This window comes from Hakea prostrata, chromosome 8 (genome assembly GCF_041222555.1).
Source record: "Hakea prostrata isolate BN-2017 chromosome 8, UWA_Hpros_2, whole genome shotgun sequence".
NCBI lineage: Eukaryota > Viridiplantae > Streptophyta > Magnoliopsida > Proteales > Proteaceae > Hakea > Hakea prostrata.
This window is the reverse complement of record NC_142607.1, coordinates 37,615,457-37,636,333: the sequence shown is the minus strand read 5'-3', so window position 1 is coordinate 37,636,333 and position 20,877 is coordinate 37,615,457. Positions and strand designations below refer to the sequence as shown.

At 36.7% G+C, this 20,877-nt stretch overlaps 1 protein-coding gene across 1 annotated transcript; it reads right to left on the bottom strand.

Moving 5' to 3' along the window:
* Positions 1–1,724: 1,724 nt before the first annotated feature.
* On the bottom strand, positions 1,725–9,255 carry LOC149007752 (ethylene-overproduction protein 1-like). Its single transcript, XM_089165866.1, has 4 exons — positions 6,605–9,255; positions 4,971–5,262; positions 4,557–4,866; positions 1,725–2,409 (listed from the first exon to the last, which is right to left on the bottom strand). Exons 1-4 carry the CDS (start codon positions 8,572–8,574, stop codon positions 2,171–2,173), a joined length of 2,811 nt encoding a protein of 936 aa, XP_089021992.1. The 5' UTR covers positions 8,575–9,255; the 3' UTR covers positions 1,725–2,170.
* Between the last annotated feature and the right edge of the window lie 11,622 nt (positions 9,256–20,877).

Below are 20,877 nucleotides of genomic sequence, written 5' to 3'. Positions count from 1 at the left end.
ATACAACTAAAAATTGATTTTCAAGACATTTCATTTCTTTTCTTACATGTATGGTCACGTGCAGTTCTTACTAGCATAATATAAAAATACCTATGTATCTAAAATTTGACTTGTTTACTAATAGGTGTTGGTCGGAGCTAACCGAATTAACTATTCGGTGGTAAAAATATAAATAATCAAATTCAAAATTTTGAATGGTCATTTGCAATAATTGTCAAATCACAATTTTACAAAGCTAAATTACAAATTTTAGTTTTAATTATTGGTTCAGTAATATAAGGAAGTTTCATGTGTCAGTCACATGGCAAGCCCATTGACTTTTATTTTTTTTATTTGTTTATCACCCAAAAATTAAGTTTATTACTAATTTTCTGTTCGCTGTTCCCAAAAAAAATAAAAGAAAGAAAAAGTCATAATTGAAGTTTAGAGCATAATGAATTCACACGATCTTATACTATAATCATAATAATTCTGTAAATTATTTTAACACCCTAAAATAGAAATCTTTAAACATTACCATTCAATTTTACCTTTTGAAAAGCAAAATACCTCAAAATTGCACTTGTAATGTGCCATTCTAAATTCTAAAAATACCTTTTTGGATTAAATGTGATAACCTAAATACCCTTACAAAAGATAAAAGAAAAGAAAATGACTAGAATGAAAAAGAAATCATGAAAATTTGTTAGAAAATAAATTTAATGGAGACGGATAAATAAAATAATCACTTCATCCCATTATATATAAGGGCATAATTGTCTTTACAATTAAACCACTAAGTATTCTAGCCGTTTTAAAACCCATGCTTTTCAAAGAGAACTTGGATTCTTAATGTGCTTTTGATAACCATCTTTTCTGAAAATAACGTTCTTTGTGAGAATCGTTTTCTAGTATTTTTATCAAAGAATGGTGGTCTGACCAGAACATTTGAGGCAATGGAATTTTTCTTTTAATTTCTTATGAAGGCAAAAAGGAGTTAAAGAGTTACATGTGTATGGAGTTTGGGCTGAGTGTCCCTCTTTGACGTGCTTTTTGTTTTTTGAAAACGACAAAACAAATTACAGTTGTTTTGCAAAAAACCTTTTTAAATAAGAAAATTGAACCGATTCATCTTGAAAGTGATAGAAAGACTCATTTTACCAAACACTTTTTGGAATTCTTCGATGTTGAGAACGAAAAAAGACAGAAAGTATTTTTTGGCCCGTTACCAAACGTGCCCTTATTGTCTTTTGGTTTCAAGTGCTGAGAACAATTTACTCTAATGAGACAAGAGACTCAACTTTACAAGAATCTCAAAGTGGTTTAGGGCCTATTTGGTTACTTGAGTCTGTAGATTTCAAAAATTTAGAGATTTCAAATCTACGGACTTCAAATCTCTAGAGTCATGGTTCGTAAAATTAACTGTTTGATTAGTTTGAATTTTTGGAATGAAATTTCTAGATTTATCCTAAAAAAATATTTATTGAATTATGGTTCAAATCTTTAACGCTTTGATAGTATGGATGAAATCTTTGGATTTCACCTCATACCCATAAATCTACAGATTCACGTTTTTAGTGTAAAAATGTGAATCTCTAGATTTCATGAATCTAGAGATTCACACAACCAAACAGGTAAAAATCTCCCATTTGTGAATCTAGAGATTTGAAATCTCTGGATTCGCATAACCAAACAGGCCCTTAGAGTTTATCACTAAATACAAAAGCCATGGCATTGACAGGGAGAGTCCAAGAGAAAGCATTTTTGCCCTTTTTTTATTTTTTTAAATTTTTTCATGAGCAAAACTTGTGAAAGAGAACAACATAATGTGGATGAAATGTTAGAAGACAAAGTGAAGACTACCACTGGGCACCCAATTTATCACAAGCTTTCGTTTCATATTGTACACAATTTCTCTCTAACACTGGAGCAGTCTAATGGGCAGCAGTTGTACCCTGTGCTGTAATCATATCTAATTTCATAATTGGGGTATGAATATATATACATAATACTCTCAGCTTCTCCTTCTTCTCCTTCTCATCTTCATCTTCTGTTTTCATGGTCTGTGATGAATCTGGACTCGGTTGCTTTAGAGGTAACAGTCCAGAATCCCAAAACCAGAGAGGGATGAGGTGATAACTGTTGGCTTCACCACCGGTGACGAAATATTTGGAAAACCCATCTTGCTTCATCACTTCTTACCTTGTTGATCAACAGCTCGTTCCCGCGCTTTGTTATAAAGTTCGAGCGTATCTGTGTGGCTGGGATCAAGGCAGAGAGCTGCCTCACAGTCTTGCAAACAGGGGGCAGCAGCGCCCATTGAATCATGAAATGCAGCTCGAAGATGAAGAAGCTGCAGATCTGGCTTGAAAGCTATGGCCTTCGTAAGCTCCGCAATGGCTTCGGCTTCTTTGTGGTCATCCATCAGCACTGGAAGGACCCAATATAGAATGTTAATAATCAATTAATTTGAAGGTTAGGACCATTAGAAGAAGCAGATAGTATGTCACTGTTTATTCTGTCCTGAACTTAAAACTAAAGATTACTTGGAAAACAGAACAAGTAGATATAATGACTAAATGGTATAAATGTCAGTCCACTATAACATAAATTGCAAAAAAAACTCCATAATTACTAATAAAGATCATATCCAACTTCCTTGCCATTCTATGACTGGGTTTTAACTGCAAGTCAAGTCTCTCCCTTTCTGAGAGCCAACTCTCCATATGGAGAACCAACATATCTAGCAACCTCAAACCAGGGAACCACTCAATTCAGGTATGTCATAATAAAGTTAGCTGACGCTTTCAAGAGAATCAACTATTATTATTATTATTATTATTATTTTCTGTGGGGGGGGGGTGTGAATTAATGCTTTTCAAGTATTTAATGCTCCCACCGTTCACGTCAATCATTTCCCTGTACTTGGATCATGCATATAAGATTCCTTGAAATTGCTTAGACTATCCTAATAATATGCATGATGGAGATCATGGACTGCTATTTGAATGTACCGTAGCATGTTCTTCATATATGATGTTTAGAATAATTAGACTGGTTTGATTCAAGTAAGCCACCACCTAGAGATGACAGTCTAGTCCAACAGAACTCTTGATTAGGGGTGCAAATGAATCAATGAGTTTAAGCAGAGTATTTCACATGCATACCTTGTCAGTTTATGGAACTTGGCATAGCAAAAACTAGGAAATTAATGTGATCATAATATAAATAATGGGCATAAATCAAAAGACAATTGAACCATATAAAGCAAGAATTAACTCAAAATGAACGCAGAAAGGAATGTATCTGAACAAAGACTAGATTCATGAGAACTAGCAACCAATTCATGAATTCAAACCTAGAACTAACAGACCATTATAGTTGAAAAATAGTGCTAAATATACATTTTTTCTATACATAAAATTGTGAAAATACGGAGCGCTCTAATGATTGGAAAAGGATAATATCTCGATTGGGTTTCTGAAGTAGGATAGCTTAACATACTCAGCCAAAAGAAGAGGTAGCTGTACAATGAAAGTTCAGGTTAAAAAAAGAATCAGGGTGAGTTTCAGAAGTCAATGGTTTATCTAACAAGTATAAGATATCCAGAATTCTAGGTGTAGGAATAGCTATTGGTGTTAAATTTGGTGGTTACTAGAAACAGATGAAAAAGGAACTGGAGGGACGCATGGGAAAAAAAAGTACAAGAAGACAGACAGACTTGTGATAAATTAGATACAAGATATGCACTAGGAAGAAGAGTGCAAAATATATGAAGAACAAATTATACAGTTAGTGCAGAGAAGGGAGGTAGAAAAGTAGAGTATATCTATAGAGTTTTCAATGAGCAATGCTGGCATTTCACAGTTCAGTCTATTGCATCATCTCTGCATTTACATTGGTAGACAAATTTATAGACCTGAATCAAATCCTGCAACTCATAAACGGAAAATGCAAGGTATACATCAAATTACTTAACAGGCTTTTAGGCCTCTCTTTGAGTTGAAAAAAAAAAACAAACTTTTACTACAACAGCTAAAACCAAGGACCACAATGAACACTCCAGCTCTCCCAGGCCACTAACTTGACCCCCATAAAAGATAGGACCAAAACTGTGACAGTTTGAAAAGGCAGAGGCCTTTAGGGCCCAAGCCTCCAAATTGTCAACCCCCCCCCCCCCCCCCTCTCCCTCTCTTCTCTTCTAAATGATTAATTAACTGGCTTGTATCTGACAAGCCTGCAAAAGCTATTGAAACAAAAAGTGTTTGTAGATAGGTCACATTGTCAAATGCACTTGGAATGATTGTCATCAATGGATGGGTGATACAAACTTTGAGCTTTATGCCCGTTAGAAAGCTCCAAATAACAAGGTTGACTTTAGTCATTCATGAAATTTCAAGATTGTATAGCTAGCAACACCCAAGAGGGTATGGGAAAAAAATTAAGATGATCATACAAGAAGAAATAACAAGTGAACTGTAGGACTTGAGCACATGCCTGTAAGATAAACAGTTAACTAACTTGCATAACTAGATATCAAGGAAACAGATTTATTAGAGAGTGACCATGGAGCACACCTGCTGCTCTATATCTGTAGGGGTAAGTTCTTAGTGGGTCTAATTGTGTTGCCATGCTGAGATCATTCCTAGCCATTTCACGGTCACAGTATTCTGAACGTTTTTCATATGCTGATGCATTGTTTCGAGCCTTCTCAATCAGTTTTGTCATCTCATCATAGGCAGCCTTCCTTTGGTTTCTGAGATGATGAACACGTGCCAAGCCTTGATGTGCTCTTGTATGCCTAATGTTAAGAGCATTCAAGTAGCAATCTGCAGCAAGATCCAGCTTATCGCAGTCTACATAGATACTCCCAAGATTATTTAATGCCTGCATGTATCACATTTGCAAAAAACAACACATTTCACACAATATGACCAAGATAATAACATTCTCTGTCAATTGGTACGACTTGGAACATGGTTAATACTTACTTGTCCTTTCCGAAGACCATCAGAAGGGCATTTAAGAGCTTCCTCTAGAAGTTGAATAACATACAATGACGATTCAGTGTCTAGGCTAGAGTCGGCTAAAGCATATGCTTTAAGAAAAAATGCTTCAAATGATCTTTGAATTGAAATGGACTCCTCAGCCTTAGCTAATGCTTCTTCACGGTGACCTGTATCGTATAAAATCCATCCTTCATAGACAAGCTTTTCATGCAAAGAACTAGAATGATTTCTAGCCAACCGCAAACTGCGCATTGCAGCCTTTTGGCAATTTAACCTACATGATTCACAAATATCAGCGATTCTGCAACAATATGGTAGGTCAGAATAGTGACAAAGATAGAAGGTGGAGTTTAACATAATTTCCTCTATTAATACCCAGAATAATAGTTCCAGCTTGTCAAATTTAGCAATTATGATTTGTTTTCCTATCATGTAACTAAACAATGCGAGCTGTCTGAATAATAACAAATCGGTTTGTGTCCTCTTCTAAAAGAAAAATAAATTAGAAGACGAACAGAGACTCCTACTGATTATAAGACCTCTGTGTGCATGTGTGTGATTATAATTCATAGTACTGAAAAGAAATGACATATTTATCAAGTTGGTACACTGCAGAAGTGTAGAGAAGCCACATGAAGGACAGATTTTGCAAAATACATTGGAGGTTTTCAAGATCACATCTTATGCACCACTCATCCCTACAAAGTGCATCAAGCTTTCATTAGATATATCATCCTTTTTCCTTTCATATCTGACCATTGATTTTTAGCTCTTCACTGTTAAAACCATAGATTAGAACCTAGCTTCCGTCCTAAATGATAGCTCAGAAGGCAAGTGATCTAGACCTTAAAACTCCATTTTTGGCTAGATTTGAAGAGTGGATGGAAGATTTAGACATATTGGTTCAACATTTTTTTCTTCCCTACTGTTTGACAGTGAGAGAACTGCAGGAAGCAGCCACATGTATCCAAATAAAATTGGTCGCCAATAAAGAGCTGAAGAACAGAAGCGAAATAATCTTTTGCTTTTTGAAACGATTATTAATTTCTGTCATTCACCCTAATATGGAAATTATGGACCACCACAGCACTGGATAAAGGATTAGTGTCAACACACGCTACCGGCGGCATATGTAATATCCCTACCCCCTATATATAAAGCGCCTTTGTACCAAAAAAAAAAAAGGATTAGTGTCAAATCTCAATGTGCCATCCATGTACAATAGGCTTCATTCATGTCCAATATTTTGCAACATCATAAGAAAGGTTTAACCAGAAAACAGGGAAACAAGAATAAACACGCTGAACATCTGATGTATGCACTGTGTCCATGCCATGCTCCACAACCACTACTCTGTGAGTAGATTGAGAACGCATGCATTTACAAACAGGAAACCACATACAAGGCTCTTCTCATGATATTATTACCCCCACTTCTTCGATAGATATAATTGCTAAACAATTAAAAGAAACTGTGATCTGTTTCAGAGAATCATCAAAAGGAACAAGAACACTAGAAATAAAGAGTCTACAGATGCTATGGACAGAAGACATTTGAACAAAGCATTAAAGGGGTTAACAAAATTATGAAAAGGAAATACAAATAATGATGCTCACCTTAAAAGGAGGAGGGACTGCCGAAATCGTAGAAGGCTTTTCCCAGGGTCATTGGCCAGCATCTGGTGTACAACAGCCAGAGAGCCAATATCATCAACAGAGGACCATCGGTCATAAAGCTGCATCCAGCAATCAGCCTGGCTCCACTGTTGAACATGTTGGCAAAGGAGCCCTATCACAGAATCTCCATGAACCTGTCCATGATACATCATGTAATTAGGGTCCAAAGTCAAGAGTGCCCTAATGTCTCTTAAAGCTCCTTCATAATCCTCAATGGCAATATTAAGCCATGCACGTAACTCAATGCAGTCAGGCAAGACTTTGAACCCGATGATCCTGTTGATCTCAGAGATGGCTGCTCCGATCATATTGTCTTCTACCATAGCAACTGCCCTGTACTTGTATGGAAATGTAAGGGTAGGGTCCAACTCTGTTGCAGTTTGCAAATCCGTCATCCTCTCCTTTCCAATACAATACAAAGATCGTTCTTGGTACATCCATCCAACTGGTGTATATTCCGAGATGAGGGAGTTCATCAACTTGAATGCTGAATATGTGTGCCCCCGTTTGTATTTGGTCCTTGCAACACCTGCCAATGAATAAACATGACCTGCCTCCGTGGCTGCCTCAAACCATTTCTGGGCATCCTTGTACTCTTTTCTCTGAAGCATTGCCCATCCGAGTTGGTGCAACGCCAGCTGCTTTTGCCACCCCAACACTGCACATTCTCCCATCCTTTCCAATAACATGACGGTTGTGTTTGATTTCATGTCATTCTCCATAGCCACCTGGCTCAAGAAGTAATACAACAGAAATGAAGCATGACCCACCATGGCTAGTCTCTCCCTGGCTTCCGAACTACAAAACAATCTCATCACATTAGAATTTTGCAAAGCCTTTGGTAGCTCCCTCAGAATGACCTGCAGGCAAGAACCAACCAGAAGATACGCCATCTCTTCTAATCCATACTCGATGAACATTAAGGCATCATCAAGATCAGAAACCAGGGATGACAATTTGACATCACAAGCTGACTTCATTTCCTCACAACAGAACTTGTTTGCAAAGCGAAGAAGCTCCAATACAATATCTGGAGGAAACCAATCTAATTTCCTTGTCCTGCTGTAAAGCTCTACGGCTCGCATTCCCTTTATTGATATCCCATTGTGGGTGAAATTAATCGTCTCTCTCCTTGACTCTGTAAAACTACCATAAAGCATTGTCATGAATGGTCTCGAAAGAGACGCAATGTTGTATCGAACACATCTAACCTCTTCATCTCCAATGCAAAATGAGATGTCCCCCTCTTCATCAGAGGTCGAACATTCTTCCTGCTCCATTGAAACTGCCATATCGCAATCCTCCTCCGCCGAGCTCGAACGACACAAACAAGGATCGTAGACTGAATCTGGAAAGTACCCAGAGACCAAAGCAGCCTTGGGACATTCAATATTGCGTCCACTACAATCCATGGAAGATGATCCCTCGAGTTCATCCTCTCTCCTCTCAAATCTTAGCCACGCCGAAAGCACAACTTTAGAATTAACATCAACCGCATGTTGACGTGCAGAACGCAAACTCCGTCGGAATAGTTTTGGGTCCGAGAGACAACGAAAAATGGAGCATTGTTCAAGGTAGACTGCGGATTTTTCAAGGGGAGGAGAGTCCTCAATACGACGGTAGACATCCGAAAGGGTGTCAACGAAATTCACGAATCTGAGATGTGGTTCAATTGAGGGCTCAAGGAGATCAGTCACAGGAAGCCCAAAAGGAAGAAGAATTTCGTTTATGGAGTTGTTTTGCAAAGATTTACAACGAATAGAGCTTGCTTTAAGATGATCATGAAGCTTATCTCCTCCACCACCAATTCCGGCGGCATTTGCAGATGGGTTTAGGGCATAAACTTGCGTACCCTTACATCCATCCACAACCTTCAAACTACGAATCGTGGTGAACAAATTGTGTTGCATCTTATCTTATCTTCTATTACCCACTTCGATCTAACTTCACAAAAAATTAAATAGAAAAATCATACAAACAAAGAGAGTGGTTGAATACCTCTGACCTGCAACACCCACCCACCACCTTCAGGTTCAGCTTGAGGGAAGAACCAAGAGAGAAACGGCAGAACGGAAGAACTTGGCTGACGGAGAGATTAATGGTAATTCCTTCATTTTCTTTCTTCTTTTCCTTCTTCAGATTATCATATCTCTTCGTTTCTCATTTCCCAATTTTTTTTGGGGGTAAAATTAAAAAAAGTAAATAGAAAAAAGAAACCCAACTAAAATTTATTTAGTTTAAATTCATTATTGTAAGAATAACTTTGGGATCTTCATCCCTCGTTAGTCGCCAACCAGATGTTGCTGGGTGACGTTTGTTGGAACGATAACTCTCTGTCTTATACTCTTATACCATCTGCCCTTCTCTGTCTCTGTGTCTCTCTGTATCTCTCTTTCTCTCTCTCTAATCTTTGTCTCTGGCTTAGAACGCTGGATGCCTGGATGAGTGAGTTCCCGTCAAACGAGGAGAGCCGCAGAACTCACCCCGGACATTCATGCTCAGGCTCACGCTTGCACATCTCTCTCCAAAGCTGGAACATATTTGGATTCACCTTTCAACAAATTTCCCATATTCAACTTTCAACAAGTTCAGTTTTGTTACCATTTACATAATGCCATTAGCAAGGTTGAATATATAACATTTTCACTAGTAGGTGTTGTTCTTGTCAATTAACCAATTCTACATTAGTTGGTTCTATTAGTTCTTGATAACAGTGTAAACTGGTTTGAATTGGTTATTTGACTCGATTTTGGGTCAAAAAAAATCTTTTTTTTTTTTGTAATCAAAATTTAATTAGCAGAGTGGCAAGAAAAAGCCAAAACATCCTGAGTACAAGCTTTAAGAAGCCAAGATATGGAATTAGACCAAACCGTCCTACTTAGCAAAGGACATGAGCCTTCCTAGCTAGACAATCGGCTACTGAATTAGCCCATCTAAAAATAGATTGAACAGACCAAGAGGGTTCAAATTTTCTTTTCCACTACATAAAATAGATCAACAACCCAAATAATAGAAAACCCATTCAAAGGAGCAACCTGCAAAATCCAATTAAAGAATCTCTTCAAAGTGGCAGAGCTTTCTTAAGGCTAATAGGGTTGTGGTCCACTTCTTCGAATTTTTAAAGTTTCTACTTTCCTTAGATTAGAGAGACTTCTCTAGCCCTCTTTTTGTATGTCAAATACCAACATTTGCCCTCTAATTCTCGAATTTTGGAAGTCTCCCTAGAGCTCTTTGGTTGTTTTTTCATGCGTGAAATACTAGCACTTGGTCGTTATCTTTCAATTTTTAAAAAAAATACCCCTCTATTCCTCTTTCCATATGTGAAATATTGTATTATTTTTAATATAATAAAATAATATATGTTTCATATTATTGAATTTATAAGTGCGGAAGACTTTCCTTTTGTTTATTTTAGGAAAATGTTCTTTTATATAGTCCTACATTGGAAACCGTGATGTCGGAATCCAAGTTAATTAATAGGGATAATTACTGTTGCCCCCCTGTACTTTGATTTTATTACTAATAAAACCCCCGTCCTTAAAAAAAAACCGCCCCCCCCCCTTCCTTATAACGGTGTTAAGTAGCCGTTAAGTTTGAATATGTAATGTCCACTTTGTCCTTCATTAAAATTAAGAAATCAAAAGACGATACTACCCCATTTATAAAAACCAGATTAAATGTCAATTTTACCCTAACTTCATTTATTTTGAATTAAAAAAATATTGGTTTTCCACCTTCACTAAACTTATTTATTTTGAATTAAAGAAATTGGCAAAATTCAAATTCGATGGTTCCCACCTCTCCTCTAGCATACGTAGGGAAGGAAACCACAACGGGGGGGGGGGGGTGCTTTTAATATTGGAAATGAAACGTAACACCTCCCCATGGGAGTTTAGATTTTTAACCGCTTTACTAACCCACCATTGCGAAACCACAAAATCTTGCCGAGAAGGAATTAACGAAGTAGGTGATATTCGGTTTCCAAATTTGAGTTGAATTCTATCTTCCCTCCTCTTCGGTTTCTATTTTAATTTTATTCAATTATTATTTCTTTATTTTGGTGATTTTTTTAGAGTAAAGCAGTTATGATTATTTTTCTCTACAATTAATTAAGGGTATTCGAACTGACAAAAGGGTAAATAAGTAAAGAGATAAGTAAAAGGGTATTTTGGGATTTTAAAAATATGGAGATGCCACATCATCAGTAAACTAACGGAACTTAACAGTAGGGGGGCATTAGTAATTATATACAAAGTTAAAGGTTGGATTAGTAATTTTGCAAAATACAGGGGATACATTAGTAATAAAATCAAAGTACAGGGGGGCAATAGTAATTCCAAAAACTACTAAACTGATTAAAAAAAAGAGAGAGGCGGGGGGGGGGGGGGGGGGGGGGGGGGGGGGGGGGGGGGGGGGGGGGGGGGGGGGGGGGGGGGGGGGGGGGGGGGGGGGGGGGTGGTGTTTTGGGGGGGGGGGGTAGGGCGATGGAAGTAAATCCATAAAAGTCTATTTGATGGTTCAATCTAGACCGTCAGATCGTGCGGCCGAACGATCCGACGGCACTTATCTGAATGCAGGCATTTGCAACGCTACAGAGAGGTGCACCCTTGCGAGTCATGAACTGTTCAGTAGAAGTACCTCAATGCTTATAAATAGCCTCAAGTTTCTTAACAGCAAAAAATACGAAAATATCTAATACCAGTGATTGCCCCCGATTCAATGTTAAATTCTAGCTCCACCTTCGTCTCCTCCAATTCTAGAAGAAGATTAAGGAAGAACACCAAAACTTTTTAATATCAAATGCACCTTTGACATCCAACCACCAATAGCATTGGCGTGTCTATGGATGTGCTTAATTGGTTTCAGGGTGAAAGTTAATTATGTATTTCTTGTAAGGATTTTTGGATAAAATCGTGTAAGGAATTAGTAGTAGTGGAATCATCATCCCAACTCACTATTCTTTTTCATTTTTGGTACATCAAGTTACCATTCTTTAATATTAACCAAATGCATATATTTGATTATGATAAGTTTTATTTTATTTTTTATTTCAAGAAAAGATATTTTCAATTATTTACTCCAAAAGAATAGACAGCAATTAATGATATGGATGATTCTGTTTGTCTCCCTCTTGGTACAGAACAGGATGTTCATATTATATTATAAAAAAAAAATTTGTCACCATGAATGGTGAACCAAGGATTATCACCCCGGATCATCTCCTCATGGCTTCCTCTCCTCATGGCTTCCTGGTCACAAAAACCAATAGGTCCTACCGGTGAAAAAAATTTTTTTTTTTTTTTTTTTTCAAAAAGTGTTTTTCACCGCGGGTCTAGGTAAGCAATAATTGTCTACCATCATTGGTTCACTTTAATTAATTAACTAGAAATTTTTTTTGTGCAAATGGTGTATGTAGTTGTGATTCACGTGTATATATTTGGAAATTTTGTCCTATAACTAGATGGGCCCCTGACACTAAAAAAAAGAAGAAGAAATAAATTAGATGGGCCCCACAGACTCCTGGGAGGAGAGGGATAGGGAAAAGATATGTGCAGATGAAGACTCGGACCTGATTACCTAAATTTTCATGATCTTAAGGTGTCTACATAAGAGGCTATTTTCTTTTTTTTATTATTGTTTTTTATTTTTTATGTTTTTTTATGTTAATATTGAAAATGAAATGCCATCCGCAAAAGTCGAATCCAAGACCTTCTCTACTGAGAAGTATGGATCTTTATCACTCAACCAACCCTGCATTGGCCATAAGAGGCCATCTTCATTATGCCAAAAATCACGATTACTCCCTAATTTTTTTAAAATATATTAGAGCTAAACCCTTGTTTAATTTTTAATTTACAATTTTATATTGGTTGACCTAAAAAATTATCATCCTCTCTCTTTCTCTTTCTCCTTTTGTTTTATATGGTGGGGAAAAAAAAATTGCAACTTGCAAACACTACTTTATAAATTACAACTTGTGTCGCTTAGTTAAAGGATTTAAGATAAATTTATAGAGGCTGTATTTGTGCTTAGAAAAATGGATGAACTAAGACATAAAGTATGTTTTGTTTAGTCTACAAGTATATTCTCTCCCTAATTAAATTGATTATCTTTTGATTAAGCATTTTGTCCATGTGATGATGCATTTGAACTGCCTGCCACCCTCTTTGCTTGGCTAATGCTTAATCACAAATGAATTAGAATATTGAAATGAAGGTTGAATTGGGGTTGGTTTAGTATAGGGATGTCAAATTGCAGTTCAAGCCGTTAAAACCAAACTACACCGGTCCATTATAGTCCGAACCGACCCAGAACGGATCTTAATGGGCAATATTTGGGCTGAGGGTGACAAAGCCCGCACCAACCCGAACCCAAACCGCAACCCGTTATAAACCGTTTTACAACTCGTTTTATAGTTTTACATTAAATATTGTTTGAATCATTGTATCACCACTAGGTAGTTGGTATAAACTATCAAAAAAATCAACTATGAATTCAAAGATCAAATAGTCTTCTACTACTTGTAAATGACAATTAGAAGGATCAAGTATAAATGTCCAATTGAATGTACCAAATTTATTTAAATTAAGTAAATATTTATCCAATCCAGAGGTATGTCTTTGCATTTCAAGTTAAATTAAGTAATGTGGAATGACTTTTCATTTTTTAAGGGGAATTGATCAATAATAATTTTGTTTTCCATAGAATTTTGGCTCTTGTTGCAAGGTGCTCAACTATTTCTTTTTGTTCCTTTTCTTAAATATCATAATTGTTACTTGCCCCGATAGTCATAAATTGTTTGCCCAAACCGTTAGTTAGCCCGAACCCAAACCGCACCAAACCGAAACCGTCCTGAAACCGTTATTTTGCTAACGGGCCGTGTTTGGGCTAGTGTATTTGAGCCCGAAACCGTTAAGCCAAACCCGAAATCACTCCAAACCGCATTGTTGACATCCCTAGTTTAGTAGATAAAGACCAACATTTCATAAGTAAAAGTATAAAAAAACAAAGAGTTTAGTTTCGACAATATTACCTTGACCCCCCCCCCTCTCATCACCATACATTCAAGGAGATTGATCACCTCTGAATACTAACGAGATACACCCGCTTCTTGAATATGTGATGGAAAGGATGTCGGGAGAGTGATATCCTCCACCTTCAATGATAGATGATTCAAATAAATAGATTAGATTGAATAAACTTCTTCCAAGGATGACATAATTCTTTTAAAATGAGCTCATGTCAAAAGTAAAAAGTTACTAAGAGCCCAAATCCACAGGATTGTGCTTCTCTCACACTTTTCCGCTGCACATTTCCGAAGGGGTCTATCTCTCGACATTTATGATCCACTTTATTAATGCTTAGAGGTGAACCCTCTCTCCTAAATGTGTATTAAAAAAAATATAAAATAGTACAATCCTCTACCCTAATAGATAATGCATCACAACTCAGTAATAGAGAATTAATTGAAGGAATCAAATCATAAGTGATCTTGTATTTTTAGGGCATTTAGTTTTGATGGTAAACTCAAAAATCAATACTAGCCATAATTAATCAAGACTCCTCCATCTTGAGAAGATTTATCAAAAAGAAAAAAAATATGGATTGGAATTACTAAAAGAGTGTCATACAAGGTAGCTTGGAGGGTTGTTTGTTCCCCAAAGGAGGAGGGTGGGTTGGGTCTCTATCATCTACATTCATGGATTCAAGCTTTTCTCATGAGGCACATTTGGAGTGTGGCAGAAATGATCACTTATTACATTCATGGAATCAAGCTTTTCTCATGAGAGTGGTTGTTTCCCACTTCTTAGGTGATTATGTTTTGAAGGCAGTAAAGTGCCTTAATTTTAATACCAAGCTCTATTGTTTATGGAAGGAAAGAAACGATCGTCTTCATAATGGTGGGAAGCAGTTGGAAGAGCAATTGACTTGCCGGATTGTGAGGTTGGTCCAGCTTCGATTTTTGGAGGAGCGTCCTATAGTGAATGACTTCGCGCCTAATAGAGCTTTCTTTGATAGATGGAATCTAGCTTGTGCCTACAGCTTCAGTTCACCATTGGTTGAGACCATCGGCAGTGATGGCTCGATAGTTGGTGGAAAGGGTGGGTACGGGGCGATTGGTTGTGACCCTGAAGGATGCTGCCAGTTCCTTGGAAGATAATATCCTTATTTGTGAGTTGCGTAGGATGCGCGTAGGGCTACAAGAGGTGATTCGATGTGGGTTTAGCAAAGTATAGTTACATTTGGGCTCTCTCAATGTTGTCTAGGTTGTGAAGGGTGAATTGGGGATCCCATGGTATGTTATGGGGGTTGTAGAGGACATTTGAAAGTCACAAGATTCATTGCTGCATTTGCGAGTGATTCACCAAGTCTGGGAAACTAATCAGTTTGCTAACCTTTTGGCTAGTATGATATCTATGCCTATAGAGATTCGGTTGGACACAAACGGTTTGCCTAACAAACTTCACAGGTTTGTCTCTGAAGAGATGCCGGGTAAAAAAAAAAATTTCAAATCTTCAAAGTTTTCAAAAATGCTTGTCACTTAGTATTCATTATTTGAAAAGGAGTAATTTTTTCAGTCAAACCTTAGTTTTGATCAACTTAACAATAAAGACTTGTTTGATAGGGAAAAAAAAAAACCTTAACAATAAAGACTTAAAATGTAAGTTGTTTTTTTTTTCTTCTTCTTCCTTTTGGGGTATGACTTAATAATGTGAGGTTGACTGCATAATTAATTCAGTCAAAATCATTCATTAAAAATGTAAAACTCAAGTTATTTCTTAGAAAAAGAAAAACCCTAAAGGTACTAGATATTCAATGCTTGGGTTAAAGTAGTGCTTGACATGTCCTTGATTGGGTCCATTGGACCACAAATAGGGAAAATAATAAATCGAAAAAAAAAAGGTAGAAACTGAGTTCTCCAACGGCTCTGTTTGGGAATTAAGAAAGGAAAAAAAAGGAAAAGAAAAGTGGCAAAATAGTATCCTAGGCACTTATCTAGTATGGAACCCTAAACCCTAAAAAGAAATCTAAGTATAAAACACCCTGATTCTCTTGGACTTTTTTGGATTTTAAATTCGTTGAGTCTCTGAATCTGCTTTTTAATAATGGTTTGATTACTTTTACTAAACGATTTACATCAGAATTAAGAATCACTGGGAATTATGAACTTTTTGTTGGTGTGAAGAAAGTGGACTAAAGTCCCTACAAAGCCCATATACACTATTGGGCTAAATCACCACTGGTTTGGGTTCATTATTGGGCTTTTATATCATTGGTCGATTTTTGAGTCCATGACATATAATTTATTTTTGGGGAAAAGTCCATTAGACCATTACATATTAATAGGTGAAATTTTAATTGAAAAAACTGGTTTTCATCTAGATACACAAGCATGATAACCTTGCAAATTGGACCAACTAGATGCTGCCATTTGGCATCTACCCATTTGCCCTCTCATCTCATCCGCATCACCCAATTGCGCGTGGTTTCTCTCTATCCTTGAGGGTACAGGATAACCCTCCCCTGACTCTTTAAATATCACCATGCATTCAGGGAGTAGATCTACCTTGCCAATGTTCTAGGGGTGTCAATTTGTAGTCCGAACCGTTAAAACCAACCGCACCAGCCTGTTATAGCCCGAACCGTCCAAACCAAACCTTAATGGGCCATATTTGGGCTCAGGGTGGTAGAGCCCCCACCAACCTGAAACCGAACCACAACATGTTTTGTAATTTTACATTAAATATTATTTGAATAATTATATTACCACTAAGTAGTTGGGAATATAGACAATTAAAAAAATTAAGCATGAATTCAAAGATTGAATAGTCATTTTACTACTTAATATCTAAGTTCTTGATTACTATAGAATGGGTGGGTTTTTTTAATGGAAATTGACCAATAGCAACTTTGCTTTCTATAGAATTTTCGTTTTTGTTGTAGGGTGCTCAATTGTTTCTTTTTGTTATTTTTCTTGCACACCATAAACCGTTAGTCAACCCAATTCTAAATTGTTAGTCAACTAGAGTCTAAACCGTTAGTTAGCCCGAACCCAAACCGCACAAAATTGAAATTGGCCTAAAACCGTTATTTTGCTAATGGACCGGGTTTGGGCTAGGTGTTTTTCAACCCAAAACCACCCCAAACCCCCGTGACCCCCTACAATGTCGAAGTGAGCCACGCCAAAGGATGGAACTTGGAGGAGCCAAGGTACATGACCCCACAAGTGAAGTGAGTCATTGCCCTTAATATGTGATGGAACTTGGAGGAGGCATTAGGGTAGCATTATGACCTAATTCACTATATATAACATGTGAACCGATACAACAGCATTTTATAAAAAAAAAAAAAAAAATAATAATAATAATAAAATAAATGTGAACTGATAGAAGAAAGTTCTTAAAAAAAAAAAATTCATAGAAGGAGCCACTCTTTATGTTTGACTACAATGAAATTTTAGGGTTTTCTATTGTTCAGTTCATATAAAGTCATATATATACTACTACTCTTAGTTATGGCTATTTACCAGAAGAGAACAAATATTGGTTAGAAGTGCTGCATCATTTGTCAACCATGGAACAACATTACCTAACATTTACTTTACGTGAAGAAACATGAGTTTACTAGCTAAAAGATTAGAAAATCATGTATTTCTTGAAATGATAAACTTGACTTTTTATATATTATACAAATATTTATTATTATTATTATTATTATTATTATTATATTTTTATGAGAAAACTGAACTCTTAGTATTAAATATGAAAATTGCAATTACAGAGTGTAGAAAATGTATTGAAGTTTGAATTTTGCTTGGGAGCAGCATAATTAATGTATGATTCGGGCAGCCGACGGCTTGGATTCACTGTTGTGTCTAGAGTTAAATCTGAACCATTTAATTAATTCACTCATTTAAGTTTTAACAATTTGCATTTAGGTTAACTAAACGGTTGAGATTTAAATCTAGGCCAAGAGTTGAATCTAACACCATCAAGTTAGCCCACCTCATCACCATGATCAAGCCTGCCACATCAAGGCTGCTGCCAAACTAAATCCCTAAAGTTTCATACTAGGTTGCATTACAGGAGGCATCTAACGCTAGCTTAGTAAAATATTCCAAGAGTGTGGGGGACTTAAAATGATGAAAAACCATATTAGATGTTGCCAATGTGATTTCTAACAAAAGAAGGGGTTAATTTGAGAATAGTAAATATCTTATGGTTATATGTTAAAACATAGAACCACCCCATCTAGAAACATCAATAACGACCATTAAGGGGTTGGCTCAGATGGCAAAGCCCAACATGTCTTAGTAAGAAGTAATGAGTTCAATTATATTTGGGATATATATTGATCACTTCAACTCATTATTTTATACCCATGGTGTTGTCACTCACACAGAATGGATGTTTTGTACATTGCATTGTTACGATGAAAGTCAAATGTTGGCGTCACTCATGCAAGATGGATGTTCTGTACACTGCATTGTTGTTGATAAAAGCCAAAGGATTCTCATTCGTGGATGTAATTCCCGGAGCAGAACTTCCTAGGGGCCAAGGGGCCATGGCTCCACCCAATTTTATAAAATTTCTTTATGGATACCTCTTTGGTCCTTTTTCCATATGTGAAATACCAACACTTGGCACCCCTCTTCCCAATTTTTTAATATTTCCCTAGAGCTACCCCCGGGCCCTCTTTTCATGAGTAAAATATTAACATTTTCCCCTTCTCCCCCAATTGGAGAAAATTTTTAACAGTAAAAACAATGGATAGAAAGGTCATTGTCAATATTTTGTTTTTAGGCAAGGTAAAAAATATCGTTTCAGTTCGATAGTTGGTTGGGTGGCAAAACAAGTAAAACCCCGAAAAAGTCGGCGATGATTTCGCCGACATTTCAGGGTATATCGATCGTTATCTCGACTCTTAGGAGCCTTCACGAGGCTTCTTCTCAGTGGAACCATTTGGTCACGTCACTGAGCACATCACTAAAATAGGTTGCGTGATGTATTTGGCATTTTGTGTAAACAGGGTTTAAAACTTTAAAATAATCAATTCAACGTGAAACCCAAAATTCTGATTTTTGAGCCACTGTAGAGAGGAAGTTCATCGGCTTAAAGAAAACTCTTGAAGCAAAGTCCAATCGCAAAAGAGAGGAAGTTCATCGTTGATGGTGGAGCTAAGCAAGAAGAGTTCATCGATGGGTTGACGGTAGACCAGTTTTAATCCGGTAAACTATTAGTGAAACAAAGCAAGACAAGGGAGGAGAAGAAGATAACAAAAAGCCAATGATCAGAAAGCAGCGATTTAGGGCTTTGGTGTGATCAAAGCCATTTTTTGTCTTCTTTCTCTTGATCAAAAAAATTGAGAAACAAGAAGGGGTTTCTTCTTGTAATCTACTTCGATCTTCTCGATTTTTTTTAGGGCTTTGTCGCACCAGAGCCATTTTCTTATTCTTCTTCTTCTTCTTCTTGATCAAAAAATTGAGAAACAAAAATAAGTTCTTCTATAATATGTTAGGTAACAGAAATTAGGGATTTTTTCATGTAGATTTCAGAGATGGAGATGGTTCGAATGAAAGAAAGAGATACTCGGTGAAATTTCAGCAATTTTGGCTTGTTTTTCGCCGGTTCTCTGGAAAATTGGTAAATATCGTTTTTGCCCCCAATTTCAATTCGCTACCTTCCAAACTAGCCGAAATTCGCCGAAACTTCCCACCTTGTTTTTAGGGTATTTGACAAATTTGTAGAAACCAAGGCGCACAAAATTTTGCATTATTTGGCCCCCCCCATCGATGTTAAACCTTGGCTCTACCTAGACTTATAAATGGATAGCTAAAATTTACCTCCGAATTTGCATTCGCATTCTTTTAAGAGTGTTCGTATCCAAAAAAAATTTTTTTACCGAAAAAATATATGTATTCGTTCGTTAAGCAACTGGATTCATATTCGGATAATTGTTTATTGGATTGAATAATATCCGGATAAAGTATTCAACATTTTTGTCTGAAAAGGGATGGTAATCGGATTCAGAAACCAAATAATCGAAAATCGAAAATTATCTAGTTAGAGTAAAGTATCAAACATTCTTTTCTCTTAAAAAGGATTGATAATTAGATTCAAAAACCGGCAAGGGTAACCGAAAATTGAAAATCGGAGATAAAAAAATGACAATCACCAATCAATATTCCGATAGTTTATCCGGATTGGATTATTATTGGATATCCGATAAAGTTCTGGATTTGAATTCGGATGCATTCTTTAAATTTTTGCAGGATTCGACTTCGTATTCAGGTATCTGTTTTGCTAATCAGATTCGGATTTGGATATTGGTCTATCCTAGCCGAATCCAATCCGTTTAACATGTATAACTTCTCCCCTATGTACTTTTAGCATAATGGTGGCAGGATCTTAGGTAGAGGTGATAAGACTAAAGAGGTCTCTAATTCAAGCGTTCTTCCTTCCCCACCTTTCCCCACCTCCCTTCTCAAGAAAAACAGAAAAGAAAAAGTCACTACATCGAGAGCCCCTTCTTGAACTTCGTCACCATGAGATCATCAGGAGATGAAATCTGTAATCAACCGTAGCCCCATATGATTTCCAAAGATCAACAACTATGTGGGCTGTCAGAATAAAACAATATACATATATGTTCTTGATTTTGAAACTCTAGCTAGGAATCTCCTAGAAAACCCTAATTATGTCATCTATTATTTTTTTCTCTTTGATTCTTTGTCTTTATTCTCTTTTTTCCCTAGCTATCCTGTTCTTGCGGTTGTCTCAGAAGAGAATCAATATGGATTGGAGATACGATTCTATGATCACCAACAGCAAGCACCAAAGCTCCAGAAAACTTGATCACCCTTTCTCGCACTAACTTCTCAACCCTTTCTTTCTCTGCCTACCCAGTTAAGACTAGAGATATTCTCCACCACCCCAATTTTCACCATCCAAAAATTGGAGTAGATTACCTTGTTAGTCTCTTGATCAGTACATAAAAGCATCGAAATTAATGGAACGAGTTGTACCAATCATGTGTTTTTCACCCATGAATGCACACCTATTCTTGCATGCATGATGAGACATTTACAATGCGGCCATAAATATTTAAGAATATTCTCTATTATTTAATGACGTACGGAAAGGGGAAACAAAGTCAAGAAGAACAAGGAGGAAGGAGTAGGAATATTTCCTTTCTCATCTTCTCAACCTATC

Excerpts from the sequence above, each read along its gene's own strand:
- LOC149007752 (XM_089165866.1), bottom strand. The coding sequence starts at position 8,574 with ATGCAACACAATTTGTTCACCACGATTCGTAGTTTGAAGGTTGTGGAT. Across the intron at positions 5,263-6,604 it reads CAGTCCCTCCTCCTTTTAAG|GTTAAATTGCCAAAAGGCTG; the intron begins GTGAGCATCATT and ends TGAATCATGTAG. Across the intron at positions 4,867-4,970 it reads ATGGTCTTCGGAAAGGACAA|GCATTAAATAATCTTGGGAG; the intron begins GTAAGTATTAAC and ends TGATACATGCAG.